The following is a 13,835-nucleotide window of genomic DNA, read 5'->3' on the forward strand; positions in this document are numbered from 1 at the left end:
AGTCAGTTTATTGGGGCTTCGAAGAGATCGTTTTTAGTGCCAGGGATGAGATAGGTTCCCTGTCAGCTTTAAAGTGGAGGAGGAAATTGCGAATTATTTCATTTTGGAGCATAACGAGACTCTTGACTGGTAGGGAAGGAATGATTCTGAGAATGACGACAAGAAGCATTTAAACTCTCCGAATGAAATCCCAGAAGTAGATTTGAGTTGGGTGCTGAGTGTTGTTTGTCTTGTTCCTGAAGGCTTTGGGGGGTAATTTGGAATAACCTGCGCAGACTTTCAGGGATTTCCGCATCTCTGGTTCTTTCTATTTGGGGGGGCTAAAGAGGGTCTCTCCATCAGCGTCCCTCTTCCTAGCCTCATCCTTTATGCCGTGGTTTGCGTCATAATAAAGGGAGCTGAGAGTACTGGGAAGCAAGAGCCTAGTGAACAGAGGGTTCAGTGAAGGATTAAAGAAGCTTCCCGAAAGCTTTCAGATATTTACATGAAACCCGGAAAGAAGTTGTCACTGACTTGAGGGCCAAAGAAGGTAGGGGGCTGGGGGCGGCGTTTGGGAGGCAGGGCAGAGCAGAGCGCAGAATGTTCTTTCTGTTCCTTGGAAGTGAAAGAAATCCCGAAGGGTGGGTGGACTTTACTTAACTCCTGCACTCTCCACAGCTGCGTTGAGTCCCGGTTGGGTTATTCCCTCTTTCAGAATGGAAGGTTGATACCCAGGGGCTGGTGTGGTGTCAGAGACACCAGACGATCTGGAAACCCGGGGCTGAGGAGTTTGTAAAAAAAAAGTATTGTTTGTGTCCTGCCGCGGTCTAGGAAAGGCGCTTGTTGCTGCCTTTTGACCCTCTTAAAGCCACAAACCTGGCACGACGCAAAACGATCCACCACCCTGTGAAGATGGCCTCAGTGCCTGTGTATTGCCTCTGCCGACTGCCTTATGATGTGACCCGCTTCATGATCGAGTGCGACATGTGCCAGGACTGGTTTCACGGCAGGTAAGAAGGGCAGGCCAGGCTGGTCGGGGTGCGCTGGCCAGGTGTATTGTGTTTTCACTTGTTCTCTCCTCTCAGCCCCATTTTCTACTCCTGCTTAAAAAGTAGCCCTATTCTCAATTTACTTTCAGCTCCCCATTGCTAGACTTAGGTTTTTCTATTCCTTCTTGCAGACTAGGTCCTAGCTGACATTGGTCTCTGGTTTCTCCTTACCCATATGTATTTATTGTACTTTGTGTGTGTGTGTGTACATGCATGCATACTTTACTTTGCAGCTACCTTCCATATACAGAGAAAGTATCCGTTTTGTATCCTGCTGGCTTTGGGGGAGGCAGCATTGCATTTTTGAATATCTGAGAATAACATGTATTTCTTTGTAACTTACTATCAGTGGCCTTGGAAGAGTTGCTTTTGCTTCTGTGAGCCTTACTTACAGATCAATAAATACCTCTTTCATAGCTGTAAAGCAGTTTGCTTGCATTCAGTAAATGGAGGCAGAACTGCAATAATATTTTATTTCTGTGCTGTCTGCAGGACCAGCTAACTAAATTAAAATTAAAAGACATAGGGTAAAACAATAGGATGAATGCACCTGTCACCCAGGTTTCTAGTGAGGTTAGTGTATGTAATAGAAGTCATGATGTTATCCTATTACTGGGGGGATTTGTACACTGGAGTAATAAAAACAGTATATGGTACCATTCTGTTATATGTTAGGTTGTAGAATTTTCAGTTGTCAGTCTTAACTTTCAGATGAGGTATTCCTATTATGCTCAAAAGCAAAGTAAAGGTACTGGTATTGCCAAAATTCTGACCTAAGGTGTGACTACTTTGATGCAATACATCCAAGTTCACATTTAATTGATCTTTACTGATTATTATGTGTCTGGTACAGAGTTCTACTTTCTGCCCTATGTTATTTTGTGTAAGACATGACAAACTTAGGGGTGAGATCTTTCCCTTTAATCTGGAAATAAGTGGGGATTAATATGTCTTCCATAAGGGTTGGGAAATGAAGTGCAGTTAGTAAAATGTTTGACTAGAACACTGGAAGATCCTAAAATGCCTGTCTAGAACACTAGAAGATCTGGGTTCAGTCCCCACCACTACATAAACTGGGTGTGGTGGCATACACTTGTAATCTTGTTACTTGGCAGTAACATAGTAGTTCCATGTCAGCCTGGGACACATGAGACTTTGTCTTCAGAAGGAAAAAAAAATTCATAGCTAGGCGTTGTGGCACACACTTGTAATCCCAGCTTCCTGAAGGAAGTCCTGTCTAATTTGCAACCCTATATAATTGTACTGGCTGAGGCCAGTGTGTCTCATGTTCAAGGCCTGCCTGAGCTATAGATCCAGTTCAAGGCCAGCACAGTCAACTTAACAAGACTGTCTCAAAATAAAAATAATGTAAAGAATTTAGGATATGACATAGTGGTAAGCTCTTGCCTGGCATGAATAAGGGACTAGTTTCATGTCTCACTGTCATACACATGCAAAAATGGTCAATATTCTTGCTGATCAGGTCGTCATTCCTCAGCTTAAATTATTCTCTCAATGCTTCCCCTACAGAATAAAATTTAGTTTTTTTTTTTTTTTTTTCTGTTACAGACAGACATTTTATGATCTACTTAGTTAATCTAATTTCCTGTCATACTGCCCCCTCCTGTTTTTGGCCGTGACTTCAGAGATCCACCTGCCTCTGAATCCCAAGTGTGGGGATTAAAAGTGTGAGCTCCTGGGCAGCTGGATCTTTGTTGAGTTCCGTGTCAGCCTGGTCTACAAAGTGAGTCTAGGACAACCAAGGCTACACAGAAAAACCCTGTCTCCCTGTCTCCCTGTCTCAAAAAAAAAAAAAAAAAAAAAAAAAGAAGGAAGAAAAAGAAAAAAAAATAATTATTTTGCTAGTCATGGTGATACATGCTTTTGATCCAGAGCTCAGGGAGGTTAGGCAGTCGGATCTCTGTGAGTTCAAGGTGAGCCTGGTCTATAATGAGTCCGGGACAGCCAAGGCTACACAGAGAAACCCTGTCTCAAAAAACAAACAGAAAAATTTAGCTGGGTAGTGGTGGCAGCAGCAGTGTACACCTTTAATCCCAGCACTTGAGCGGCAGAAGCAGGCAGATATCTGTGAGTTAAAGGCCAGCATAGTCTATAGAGCTATTTCCAGGACAACCAGGGTTAGAGAAACCCTGTCTGAAAAGAAAAAAAAATCAAGAATAAAAAAACATTTCATCTTATAGTTATATTTGTCTGTGCTACTTTCTGGGGGCAGAGATGTTATTTTTCATTTTCTGGTTCAATGCTAAACATGCAATAGATGTTGAGTACGTTTTTTAATAAATGAACAAGTCTTCATGATAAAAGCTATTATACTATGGCCCATAGTTTGGATTGTATAAGAAGTATATAAGTTCAATATCTCTGGAAAAGGGCTTTTGCTCACAGTATAGAAATCTGGAAACAGAACAAGAATGAATGCTTCCTAAGCTTCTACTCTGTGTCAGACTCCATAACTGACATTCCATAAATTATTTTGTCTATACCCAAGTCTGAAAGTTAAATTTTTTCTTCTACTTGTGAGTATTTATGAATGTGGGTGGGTACACCTAAGTATGTCTGTATGTGGAGGCCAAAGGTCAACGTCAAGCTTCATTCTTCTGGAGCCACCCAGCTTGTTTTATTTGAGATAGGATCTCCTACTATGCTGGTGCTTTTTAAGTTGGCTGGCTAGATAGCCCCAGGCATCATCCCATTTCTGTCTCCTAATGTACTACAAGCTGTTTTACATATGTTTCTGGAGATTGAACTGAAGTGTTCCTGTTGTCTGGTAACTTTACTCACTGAGCCGTCTCCCCAGCCTGAAAGCTAGGCTTGAGAGAGTGTACTTCTGTGAGAATGGAGTATATGTATCCATGTGTGTACATGCAGAAGCTTGAAGAGGATGTCAGGTATCTTAGTCTTCACTCCAAACCTGGAGCTTGGGTTAGACTATGTGGCTAACAAGCTCCAGAAATCCACTTGTCTATTTCCCCTCAGTGCTAGGGTTAGAAGCACTATGGCCATGGTCATTTCTATGTTAATTTTGGGGATTTTTAACTGAGGTCCTCTTGCTTTCATAGCAAACACTCTTTACTCACTGAGCTATCTCCTTAGTGCCTGAAAAATAGATTTTAAAATTAAATTTATTTGTTTGTGTGTGTTTGGCTTGTGTATACCATGGCATGATATGAATGTGGAAGTCAGAAGACAACTTGCAGGAGTCAGTTTTCTCCTTTTACCACGTGAGACCAAGAATGAACTCAGGTTGTCAGGCTTGGTGACAAGCAATACCTGCTGAGCCATCTCATAGGCCCCAACCCAGATTTTTTAAAAGAACCTTTTTTTTAAATTTTATACTGGGCTTTAGGGCATAGGTCTGTAATTATAGCTACTTTAGAGACTGAAGAGGAGGGATTACAATTTCAAGGCTAGCCTGGGCAAAAAAAGAAAAAAAAAGAAAAGAAAGAAAGAAAAAATGATTTTTTTTCTTATTGTATAAGTGTGACATGTCCATTATAGAAAATATAGAAAAATAATAGAAAGAAGTAAAAAGTCATCTATGAATATGTTGGGTACAATTCAATATTATTATTATTATTATTATTTTTTGCTGCTGTTGTAGTTGTTCTTTTAGTAACATGTTTTTATAGGTTGGGATTATACATAAATACCATTTTGTGACCTCCTACCCCCCACACACCTAAAATTTTAATGTGGGTATTTGCCAGACTGCTAAATAATCATCTAAAACCTATTTCTGATACCATGTTATCTATATGTTTGTCACCTGTTACTTGATCATTCCTTTTATACTTGTATGCTTAACATTATTTGTATTTTCTTATATTATAAATAATATGAGGTAATAAAAATGGATTATGGGAAGGTTTTTTCATATTGATATGATTGTTGGTCAAAACAAAAAGAAGAACATGACTAGTGAGCATCTTTTTACAGTACACATTTGACATTTATAAGGTTAAAACCACTGAAATTTTAAGAATTTTGTTTGTTTGGTTGGGGGGGGTTGTGTGTGTGTGTGTTTTGGTTTTTTTGAGACAGGTTTTCTCTGTGTGGTCCTGGTTGTCTTGGATTCTGTAGACCAGGCTGGCTTTAACTCACAGAGATCTGCCTGCCTCTGCCTACCAAGTGCTGGGATTACATGTGTGCCCCATCATGCCCATCAGAATTGTTAGATTTTTGTTTATATTTTTCGAGACAGGGTTTTTCTGTGTAACCCTGATTGTCTGGTACTTGCCTTGTAGACCAGGCTGGCCTCGAACTAACAGAGATCTGCCTGCCTCTTCCTCCCCAAATTCTGGGATCACAGTCGTGTGCCACCATTGTCTGGCTAAGAATTTTAAGCTTACAAATGTTTATGGGTTTGTGGGTCAGATCTATCTTTAATCACATTTCTAAGCTATATTCTGCTTGTTTGTACATTCTGACACAAGTTTCATGAAAACATCCAGTTTTTAAAATTTCTTCTGCTTCTTTCTGTGGGCTGCCAGAGAACAAGGAACCTACTTGAAAAACAGATCCTTAGTGGGCGGTTGGCTGTTCTTGCTTACTCAGTACATCCCTACCCTGCCGTGCTCAGTTTTTACTTTAGTTCAATCGGAAATTACTAAATATTGTAGAATTTTCATGATTGCTCACAGTGGTTAAACCACACAGACCCAGTGTGTGTGCATTGTGTGATTATGTGTATGCTTGTATGTGTATGAGTATGAACATATGTTTGTGAGCCCACAGAGGCCAGAGGAAGACATTAAATGTTTTGTTTTATCATTCTCTGTTTTATTCTCTTGAGACAACCTCTCACTGAACCTTGAGTTAAACTGTTGGCTAGCAAGTCCCAGTGATCTTCCTGCCTTTGCTCTTCACAGGACTGGGGTTACTGTCATACCTGACATTTTACTTGTATGCTGGATCTGCTAACTAAGGTCATCAAACATGCAAAGCACCCTCTTAGCACTGAGCCATATCTCTAACTCCAACCTCATAGATTTCATGTCCACAAATACCTAGAAATGATAGCAATCTCTTCATATCTTATAGACTTTTGAAGTTCAGTTAGGATTTTGGTGTGTAATGACAAGTTACCACCTGGAGTGGTTATAGTAAAGAGGCCAGCTATACTATTTTGATGATAAGAATCTGGAACTGTGGAGGTTAAGTAAGTTTCTGAGTGTGGATTTGAATTTCACATTATCTGATTTCAAAATATGAAAAAAATACTGAATAGCTTCACTCCAATTTGTGGAGCAGTGCTTTTTAAACTTCAGTATGCATCAGTTATTTCAAAGACACACTAAAAACAAAAAACAAAAAAACAAGATAGATCCTAACCTCAGTTTCTGATTCAGTAGGTAAATGGGGCCCACATTTGAGAAATATATAATTTTGTTTGTTTGTTTTGAGACAGAGTTTCTTTCTGTAGCCTTGGCTGTCCTGGACTTGCTTTGTAGACCAGGCTGGCCTTGAACTCACAGTGATCCGCCTGTCTCTGCTTCCCAGATGTGGGGCAGGGCCTGCGTATGAACCACAGCACATGTGGAGGTCAGAGGACAACTTTTCAGGAGTTAGATCTCTGCTTCTGCCTTTTTGAGGCAGTGTCTCTTGTTTCTGCTCCACTATTACTCCAGGCTAGCTGGTCTGTGATCTTCTGGGTAACTGTCCTGTTTTTACCTCCCATCTGTTTCCACCTTCCATTTCCCTATAGGAATACTGGATTTACAGATGTGCACCACTGCATCTGGCTATTTTATGTGGGTTCCAGGGATTGAATTTGGGTCTTAAATGACACATGTTCTTACCTGCTGAGCCGTATTCCCAGATAGACCTATTCATATATGTATTTTTATCATATTCACTCCCCATTACCCTCTCTCACTCCCTCTCACTGATTCCCTCCTTTTCCCAACTCCTTTCTTCTACTTCTTTTGTTTGTTTGTTTTGTTTTTAGATTTTTCGAGACAGGGTTTCTCTGTGTAGCCTTGGCTGTCCTGGACTTGATTTGTAGACCAGGCTGGCCTCAAACTCACAGAGATCCTCCTGTCTGTCTCCCTGAGTGCTGGGATTAAAGGCATGTGCCATTACACATGGCTGTTTGTTTGTTTGTTTCTTACTATATAGCCTCAGCTAACCTGGAACTCATTCTGTAGACTAGGCTGACATCTAACACAGAGATCTACCTGTGTCTATCTTCCAAGCACTGAGATTAAAGTCGTACACCACCATGATCAGCAACAGAAGCTTGCTACACCTGAGAACAGTAATATTCTATAGGCATGAACATAGTTATTTATATGGCAGTTTGATGAACACATCATGTCCATTGAACAGAACTGTAGTAGCTTTCTCACTAGGGCATGTGATCTTCTTTGCTACAAGCATTTGACCCATTTTATGGTACCAGTTTTTCTTTGTGTGGAATTCCCTGTTTGTTTGGAGGAAAATATTCTTGTTTAAATGAAATTTGATGGTGTGAGTCTCCCCCTTCTTTGGCTGAAGAAAACTGACTCTTCTTACCAAGCAGCCACTGACTGCTAATAGTTTCTTAGCAAGAGGTAGAACCTCATTGAGCCCCTTTCTTATCTGGGCTGGAGTTTTAACTGGCTTGATCTTAGGCAGGTTTTGTGCTATCCTGACTACCATATCTGTTGTGTATTTGAATGCAATGACTCAAGGCTGTCTAGAAGATATTATTTCACAGCAGTCTTCCCTATTCTTAAAATTTTTCTGCCCCTTCTTCCACAATGCTTCCTGAGGGGGAAATCCTTGAGGAGGGAAAGAGTGTGATATAGATCCTTAGTTTTGTTTTTTTTTTTTTTGAGACAGGGTTGTCTGTGTAGCCCTGGCTGTCCTGAAACTCACTCTGTAGTCCAGGCTGGCCTAGAACTCAGAGAGCTTCTTGTTTCTGCCTCCCTGAATGCTAGGATTAAAGGCATGCGCCACCACTGCCTGGCTGATTCCTATCTTACAATCTTCTCCTTTCATTATGTTTCCCGAGCCTTGGGGGAAAAGGGCTGTGATATAGATGTCTCATTCAGGTTGAACACTCCACAGTGCCTTATTCTCTGCATTTTGACCAGTTGTGAGGCTCAGTATTAAACATCTTCCACTACATAATTCTCTGGTGAGGGTGTCTATAGATATTTAGAAGATATTTAGAAGGTGGTATAATGTAGGAAAGGTGAATAATAAAGGTAAAGGTTTAAGTATGGAGTAGAACATGAGTGGTAAAGTAGAGAAGGCAGAGCGATAACCAGCACCAAGGATGTTTGAAAAAGCCATGTAGAAATGATACCTTCTAAGCTTCCTATTATATGTACATACATACACATAGATGAGCTTAATTCAAGTTACCCTACATAGAGGGATAATGCTCATCTTAGAAACCACAGAATATCAAGAAGACCAGTACCAGGTGTGAAATACTCCGTTTGTCAAGGTGGTCCTAGAAGCTCCTTCCCCTAAAAAAACCAATATATCGTATTGTTGCTTTTGGTTATTCACTAGAACTTGATGGTAAGATCCTGTTGCTGAAGATACCATATACTTTGATCACAGGACACAGAAAATTCATGCTGGTTCTGACCTGGAAGCATTCTTTCTACTAGCTAACTTTTATAGTATCAGACGGTGTTTTTGTAGGCTACTCAGGAAGAAAAACCATTAGTAGTCTTACCCAGATGTGAACCCTGTGAGCTAAAATAACTGGCCTGGCAAGATATGCTCACTGGCACAACAGTAGCATGAATGCTATAGGGTAACCAACAGCTTTCTAACTGGACTCGAGGCCTGATCCGTAATGGCAAACTCATGTTGTATTCTATAAACCTGGCTAAGAACTTGTGGCTAAGGAAGTTATAGGCCCCGTTGCTATTATTTTGCTAAAGGGACATAAAACTACCTTCTGAATTTTTAAAATAATCTTTAAGATTGATTTATTTATTATGTAAACAATATTCTGTCTGCATGTACGCCTGCACACCAGAAGAGGACACCAGATCTCATTATAGATGGCTGTGAGCCACCATGTGTTTACTGGGAATTGAACTCAGAGCCTTTGGAAGAACTGAGAGTGCTCTTAAACTCTGAGCCATCTCTCCAGACACACTTCTGAGTTTTTAAACATTTTTTAGTTGTATTTATTTCTTTGTTCCCCCCCCCCGCCTCTCCCTTTCCTCTTTTTCCTTCTCTTTGTGTGTGAGTATTTGTATACGTTTGTGCTATGGTGTTTATGTGAAGGTCAAAGGATAACTTGTTGGAGTCAGTTCTCTCTTTCCACCATGTGGGTCCCTGGGATCAGACTCAGGTCATCAGGTCATCAGGCTTACAAAACAAGTACCTTTACCCTTCTTAGCTATTTTGCCAGCCCTCATTTTGTCTCTCTCTTTTTCAAAATTTAACTATTTATTACTATGTGTGTGTGTTTATTTGATATATGGTATTAGTGAGGGTGTACATGTGTCATACAGCTGTGTTGAGGTCAGGGGGTAGCTTTCAGAAGACAGTTCCCACCTTTAGTCATGCTGAGGTAGGATCTCTCTTGTTTCTGCCTTGTTGTGTAATCTAGGCTACCTGGCCTGTGAACTTCCAGATGATTCTCCTCTTGCTGCCTCCCATCTCCCTGCAGGAGAGACTGTTGGGATTACAGATGTGCACCACTTTCAACCTGCTTTTTACATTGAATCTGGATATCAAACACAGGTTTTTAGGCTTATGTGGCAAGTACTTTTACCCAGTGACCAATCTTGCTGGTCTCTTTGCAAAGAACTGTACTTTATCTGATATTAATATGACCACTCCTACTTTCTTTTGATTAAGGGTGACATTGTATATATTTTTCTATCCCTTTTCTTTTTGCAATGCTAAGGCTCATTCCCAGACAATGCCAGGCAAGCAGTCTGTCATTGAACCATACCCAGTCTTCATCCCTTTTCTTTCAGGCTACACTGACATAAAATGAGATTTTGTTTTTAAATTAAGTGTATGTGTACATGTGTATGTGTGTGTGCACTTGCGCAAAAAGTTTTTACTTGTTGAATCATCTTGCCAGCTTCTGTTTTGGTCTTTGAAAGAGGGTGTTATATAGCTCAGCTGGCCTCAAACTTGGCTATGTAGCTAAGGGCGACCTTGAACTCCTGATCTGGCAGCCACAACCTGAGCTCTGGGTTACAGGCCTGAGATAATATACTTGGTTTTATTTGGTGCTGGGCATTGCACCCAGAGCTTTGTGTATGCTGGGCAATCATGGTACCAACTAAACTATATCCTCAGGCTTTCCTCTGTTCTGTGTGCCTCTGTTTACATTCTTCTGCCTTTCTGTGGCTTACCTATTTAGTATGAACATATGTCTCTATACATTTTTACTTCTTTTGTTTGTTTGTTTGTTTGTTTTTTGAGACAAGATTTCTGTACATAGCCTTGGCTGTCCTGGACTTGCTTTGTCAACCATGCTGCTCTTGAACTCACAGAGATCCCCTTATCCCCCTGCTTCTGTCTCTGGAGTACTGGGATTAAAAGTGTGCACCACCACGATTGGCACACATTTTTCACATATAATTTACTAGAATCACCTGGTATTTATATTTTTTTCCAGTTTGAGTGAGGAATAAAAATTTAAGTTCCTCAGGACAGGAACCTTCCACAGGGGGCCTCTGGGAGACTCTACCCATCAGGGTATGGGAGAAGATACCGAGACTCATAGCTAAACTTTGAGCAAAGTGCAGGAAACCTTACAGAAGAAGAGAGAGATAGAAAGACCTGGAGGGAACAGGAACTGCACCAGGAGACCAACAGAGCAAAAAACTTGGGCCCAGGGGGCCTTCAGAGACCGATACTCCAACCAAGGACCATGCATGGAGAGGACCTAAATCCCCTGCTCAGATGTAGCACCTAGGCAGCTCAATTTCCATGTGGCTTCCCTAGTAAGAGGAGCAGGGGCTGTCTCTGACATGGCCAGCTCTTTGATCACCTCCTCCTGGAGGGGGTGCAACCTTGCCGAGCCACAGAGGAAGATGATACAGCCAGCCCTGATGAGACTTGATAGGCTAGGGTCAGATAGAAAGGGAGGAGGTCCTCCCCTATCAGTGGAGTAGGGAAGGGGTCATAGGGGAAGAAGAGGGAGAGTGGGTAGGAATGGGAGGAGATGGAAGGTGCTATAGCTGGGATACAAAGTAAATAAATTGTAATAAGTAAATAATTTTTATAAGTTCTTTAACATTTTCTTATGTACATTAAGAACTATATCAGATTGCCATAATTTTTATTATGGCTTTTAATAGGCCCTCTAGATGTTTATGATGTTTCTTAAAAATTGAGAAACATAAAAAATAAAAATAAAATAAAATTGAGAAACATGCTGGCAGTGGTAGCTCATCCCTTTAATCCCAACACTCGGGAGGTAGAGGCAGGCAGATCTCTGTGAGTTCAAGGCCAGCCTGCCTTATCTACAAAGTGAGTCCAGGAAAGCTAGGGTGACACAGAAACCCTGTCTCAAAATGCCAAAAAAAAAAAAAAAAAAAAAAAAAGAAAAAAAAATGAGAGAGTTCAGTTGGGGCTGTGACTCAGTTGGTAGATTGCTTGGCTAACATTTTTGAAGCCAGGATTAGATCCCTGACATGGTTGTACATGTCTAATTCTAACACTCAGGATGTGGAAGCCAAGAGGATGAGAAATTCATGGTTGTCCTTGCTACATAGTGAGTCTGAGACCAACCTGGGATACATGAAACCTAAAAAATTCTGGTCTAGTTAAAAAATGTTGATTTAGACTACTGTCTGTTTTGATGGGAAATAGTTTTATTTTGAATATATATCAATACAGAATTTGCTGATAGTTTCGATTAAGAGTGTGGAAAAAAGAGGTCAGGAATGACTTCATTTTGAGGAATTTTAATACAAGTGGGACTAGAGTAATGGTACAGTGACAGCGAAGCTCACAAGAGATATAGAGAATGGTCTGTTTTGTCTGTAACATCAAGGTATTCTGGAATTTAGTGAGGTCTTTTAAATGGCAGATTCATGTGTCAGGTACTGAGCAACGAAAGTAGAAATTTCTCAGGTACATGGAACTTGTTTAGTTTTTTTAGCACTACTCTAAGTGCTTTGTGCCTGGAGTCAGTGAAGCCAGTGCAGGGGCGGGGGTAGGGGGAACGACTGTGAGTGCCTTTGCTTCTGATTTTGTAGACTGTATTCTATCTGATAAAGGTTGTTGTAAGAAACCAAAAATTGATTTTTTTTTCTGAATTTTTTTGAATGAAGAAAGGTAAAATATACTCTTTTCCTTCTTTATTTATGAATGAAGATATTGGCTTTCCAAGGCACAGGTTGGTGACAAGATCTGGCTCCTTGAATATTCTTAGAGATCAGAGGCTGAGTAGATAGGAAGCCAGATAGGATCTTGAGGAAAACTTGTTACTGTCTGGTTCCTTTGATCTTTGGGTCCTACTTGTTCCACAATGCTGGATGAAACAATCAAGTGCCTAACTTTGGTCAGGCTGTGGTGGAGCACGCCTTTAATCCCAGCTAAGGCAGGAAGATTTCTGAGTTCAAAGCCAACCTGGTCTACACAGAGAATCCCTGTCTCAAAACAAAAAAAAACCAAAACAACAAAAAAACAGGTGCCTGATATTGTGTTCTTGTAGCATTTGGTTCTACTATTGTATTTTAGCTACATACTTGCTTAGATATTATATATTCATGAAGACCAAAATCTTTATATCGTCGTCCTGCTACATAAAATAATTTTGTAATTGTCAGCAATTTGCCTAACTATTCAAATTCATTTTCCCATCTGTTATAGTTAATATTTAACAGGTATTAGGCACTTGAGTATTTTCTTTAAGTTCATTGAATCCTTGTAACAAGTCTGTAAGTTGGTTGCTACTAATTTTTCTGTTTCACAGGTATAGAAACTGAGCCACAAAGAATTTATATAAATTGCCTAAGTTCACACAGCTATACATGGAAGAGGTGAAATTCAAACCAAGATAGTCTGGCTCCCATATCTTTGTATCTTTTAACCTCTGTGTTTTAGTGTCTCGGTGCTGTACAGAGTGCCCCTGATTTGTTATAAAGCAAAAGTATAATATAAAGTCCATAGCTCAGTTTTTTTCTCCAGTTGCTTTTATGTAGGCTTTAAATTTACTCATTCACTTAGCAATCATTGTTCTGTTTTACTTACTTTGTAGCACTTAATGAAACTGTTCTGACATTGCATCTTTTTCCCTCTAGAATGTTCATTCTATAGGTATCTGTGTACAATTAATATTTATTTATGAGCTCATTTACTTAGTAAATATTTGTTGAGTACGTACACTGAGCTCAGCTTAATTTAATGGCAGATTTTTCAATGCCTATGCTGTAATTATTCTCTTTACCCATGAAGCTACCCAGAGCAATCCATTTTACTACCCTTGGTACCTGGTAATGTGTATTGAGGCAGTGTGTTAATTTTGGTATACCTGCCTCCTTTGTCTGCAGAGTTATCTATCTCGCTCATTTCATGTTTGCTGAATTAATAAATGAAGCAAGACTTGAGAGATGGAGGAGCTGAAAACTTTTGGTAAATACCAGAATTTCTGTGCTAGATGTAGTAAGCACAAATGGCAAATAAGTGAACATTTGTTGTAGGTCAGCATAGGTAGAGCTGAAATAGGTAGTATATGGCAGGAGTGTCAGAAATAAGGAAGAAGAAGAGGAATAGAAATCATCATGGGCTGGCACTAACAATTCAGCTGGCTTTATTTTTCTTTTGCTCATTTTTTGTGGTGCTAGATATCAAACACTTAGGGCC

At 40.1% G+C, this 13,835-nt stretch overlaps 1 protein-coding gene across 4 annotated transcripts in view; it reads left to right on the forward strand.

Annotated features, from left to right (window-relative positions):
- Phf8 (PHD finger protein 8) overlaps nt 1-13,835 on the forward strand; it is a 101,835-nt gene that overhangs the window by 527 nt on the left and 87,473 nt on the right. For all 4 annotated transcript variants that reach the window (XM_060375270.1, XM_060375268.1, XM_060375267.1 and 1 more), the window contains exon 2: nt 811-989. In XM_060375270.1, the coding sequence (XP_060231253.1) occupies nt 892-989 (98 nt within the window). In that variant the 5' untranslated portion in view covers nt 811-891. The remainder of the gene's footprint in view (nt 1-810; nt 990-13,835) is intronic.

The sequence above is a fragment of the Meriones unguiculatus genome, chromosome X, assembly GCF_030254825.1.
Source record: "Meriones unguiculatus strain TT.TT164.6M chromosome X, Bangor_MerUng_6.1, whole genome shotgun sequence".
NCBI classification, from domain to species: Eukaryota; Metazoa; Chordata; class Mammalia; order Rodentia; family Muridae; genus Meriones; species Meriones unguiculatus.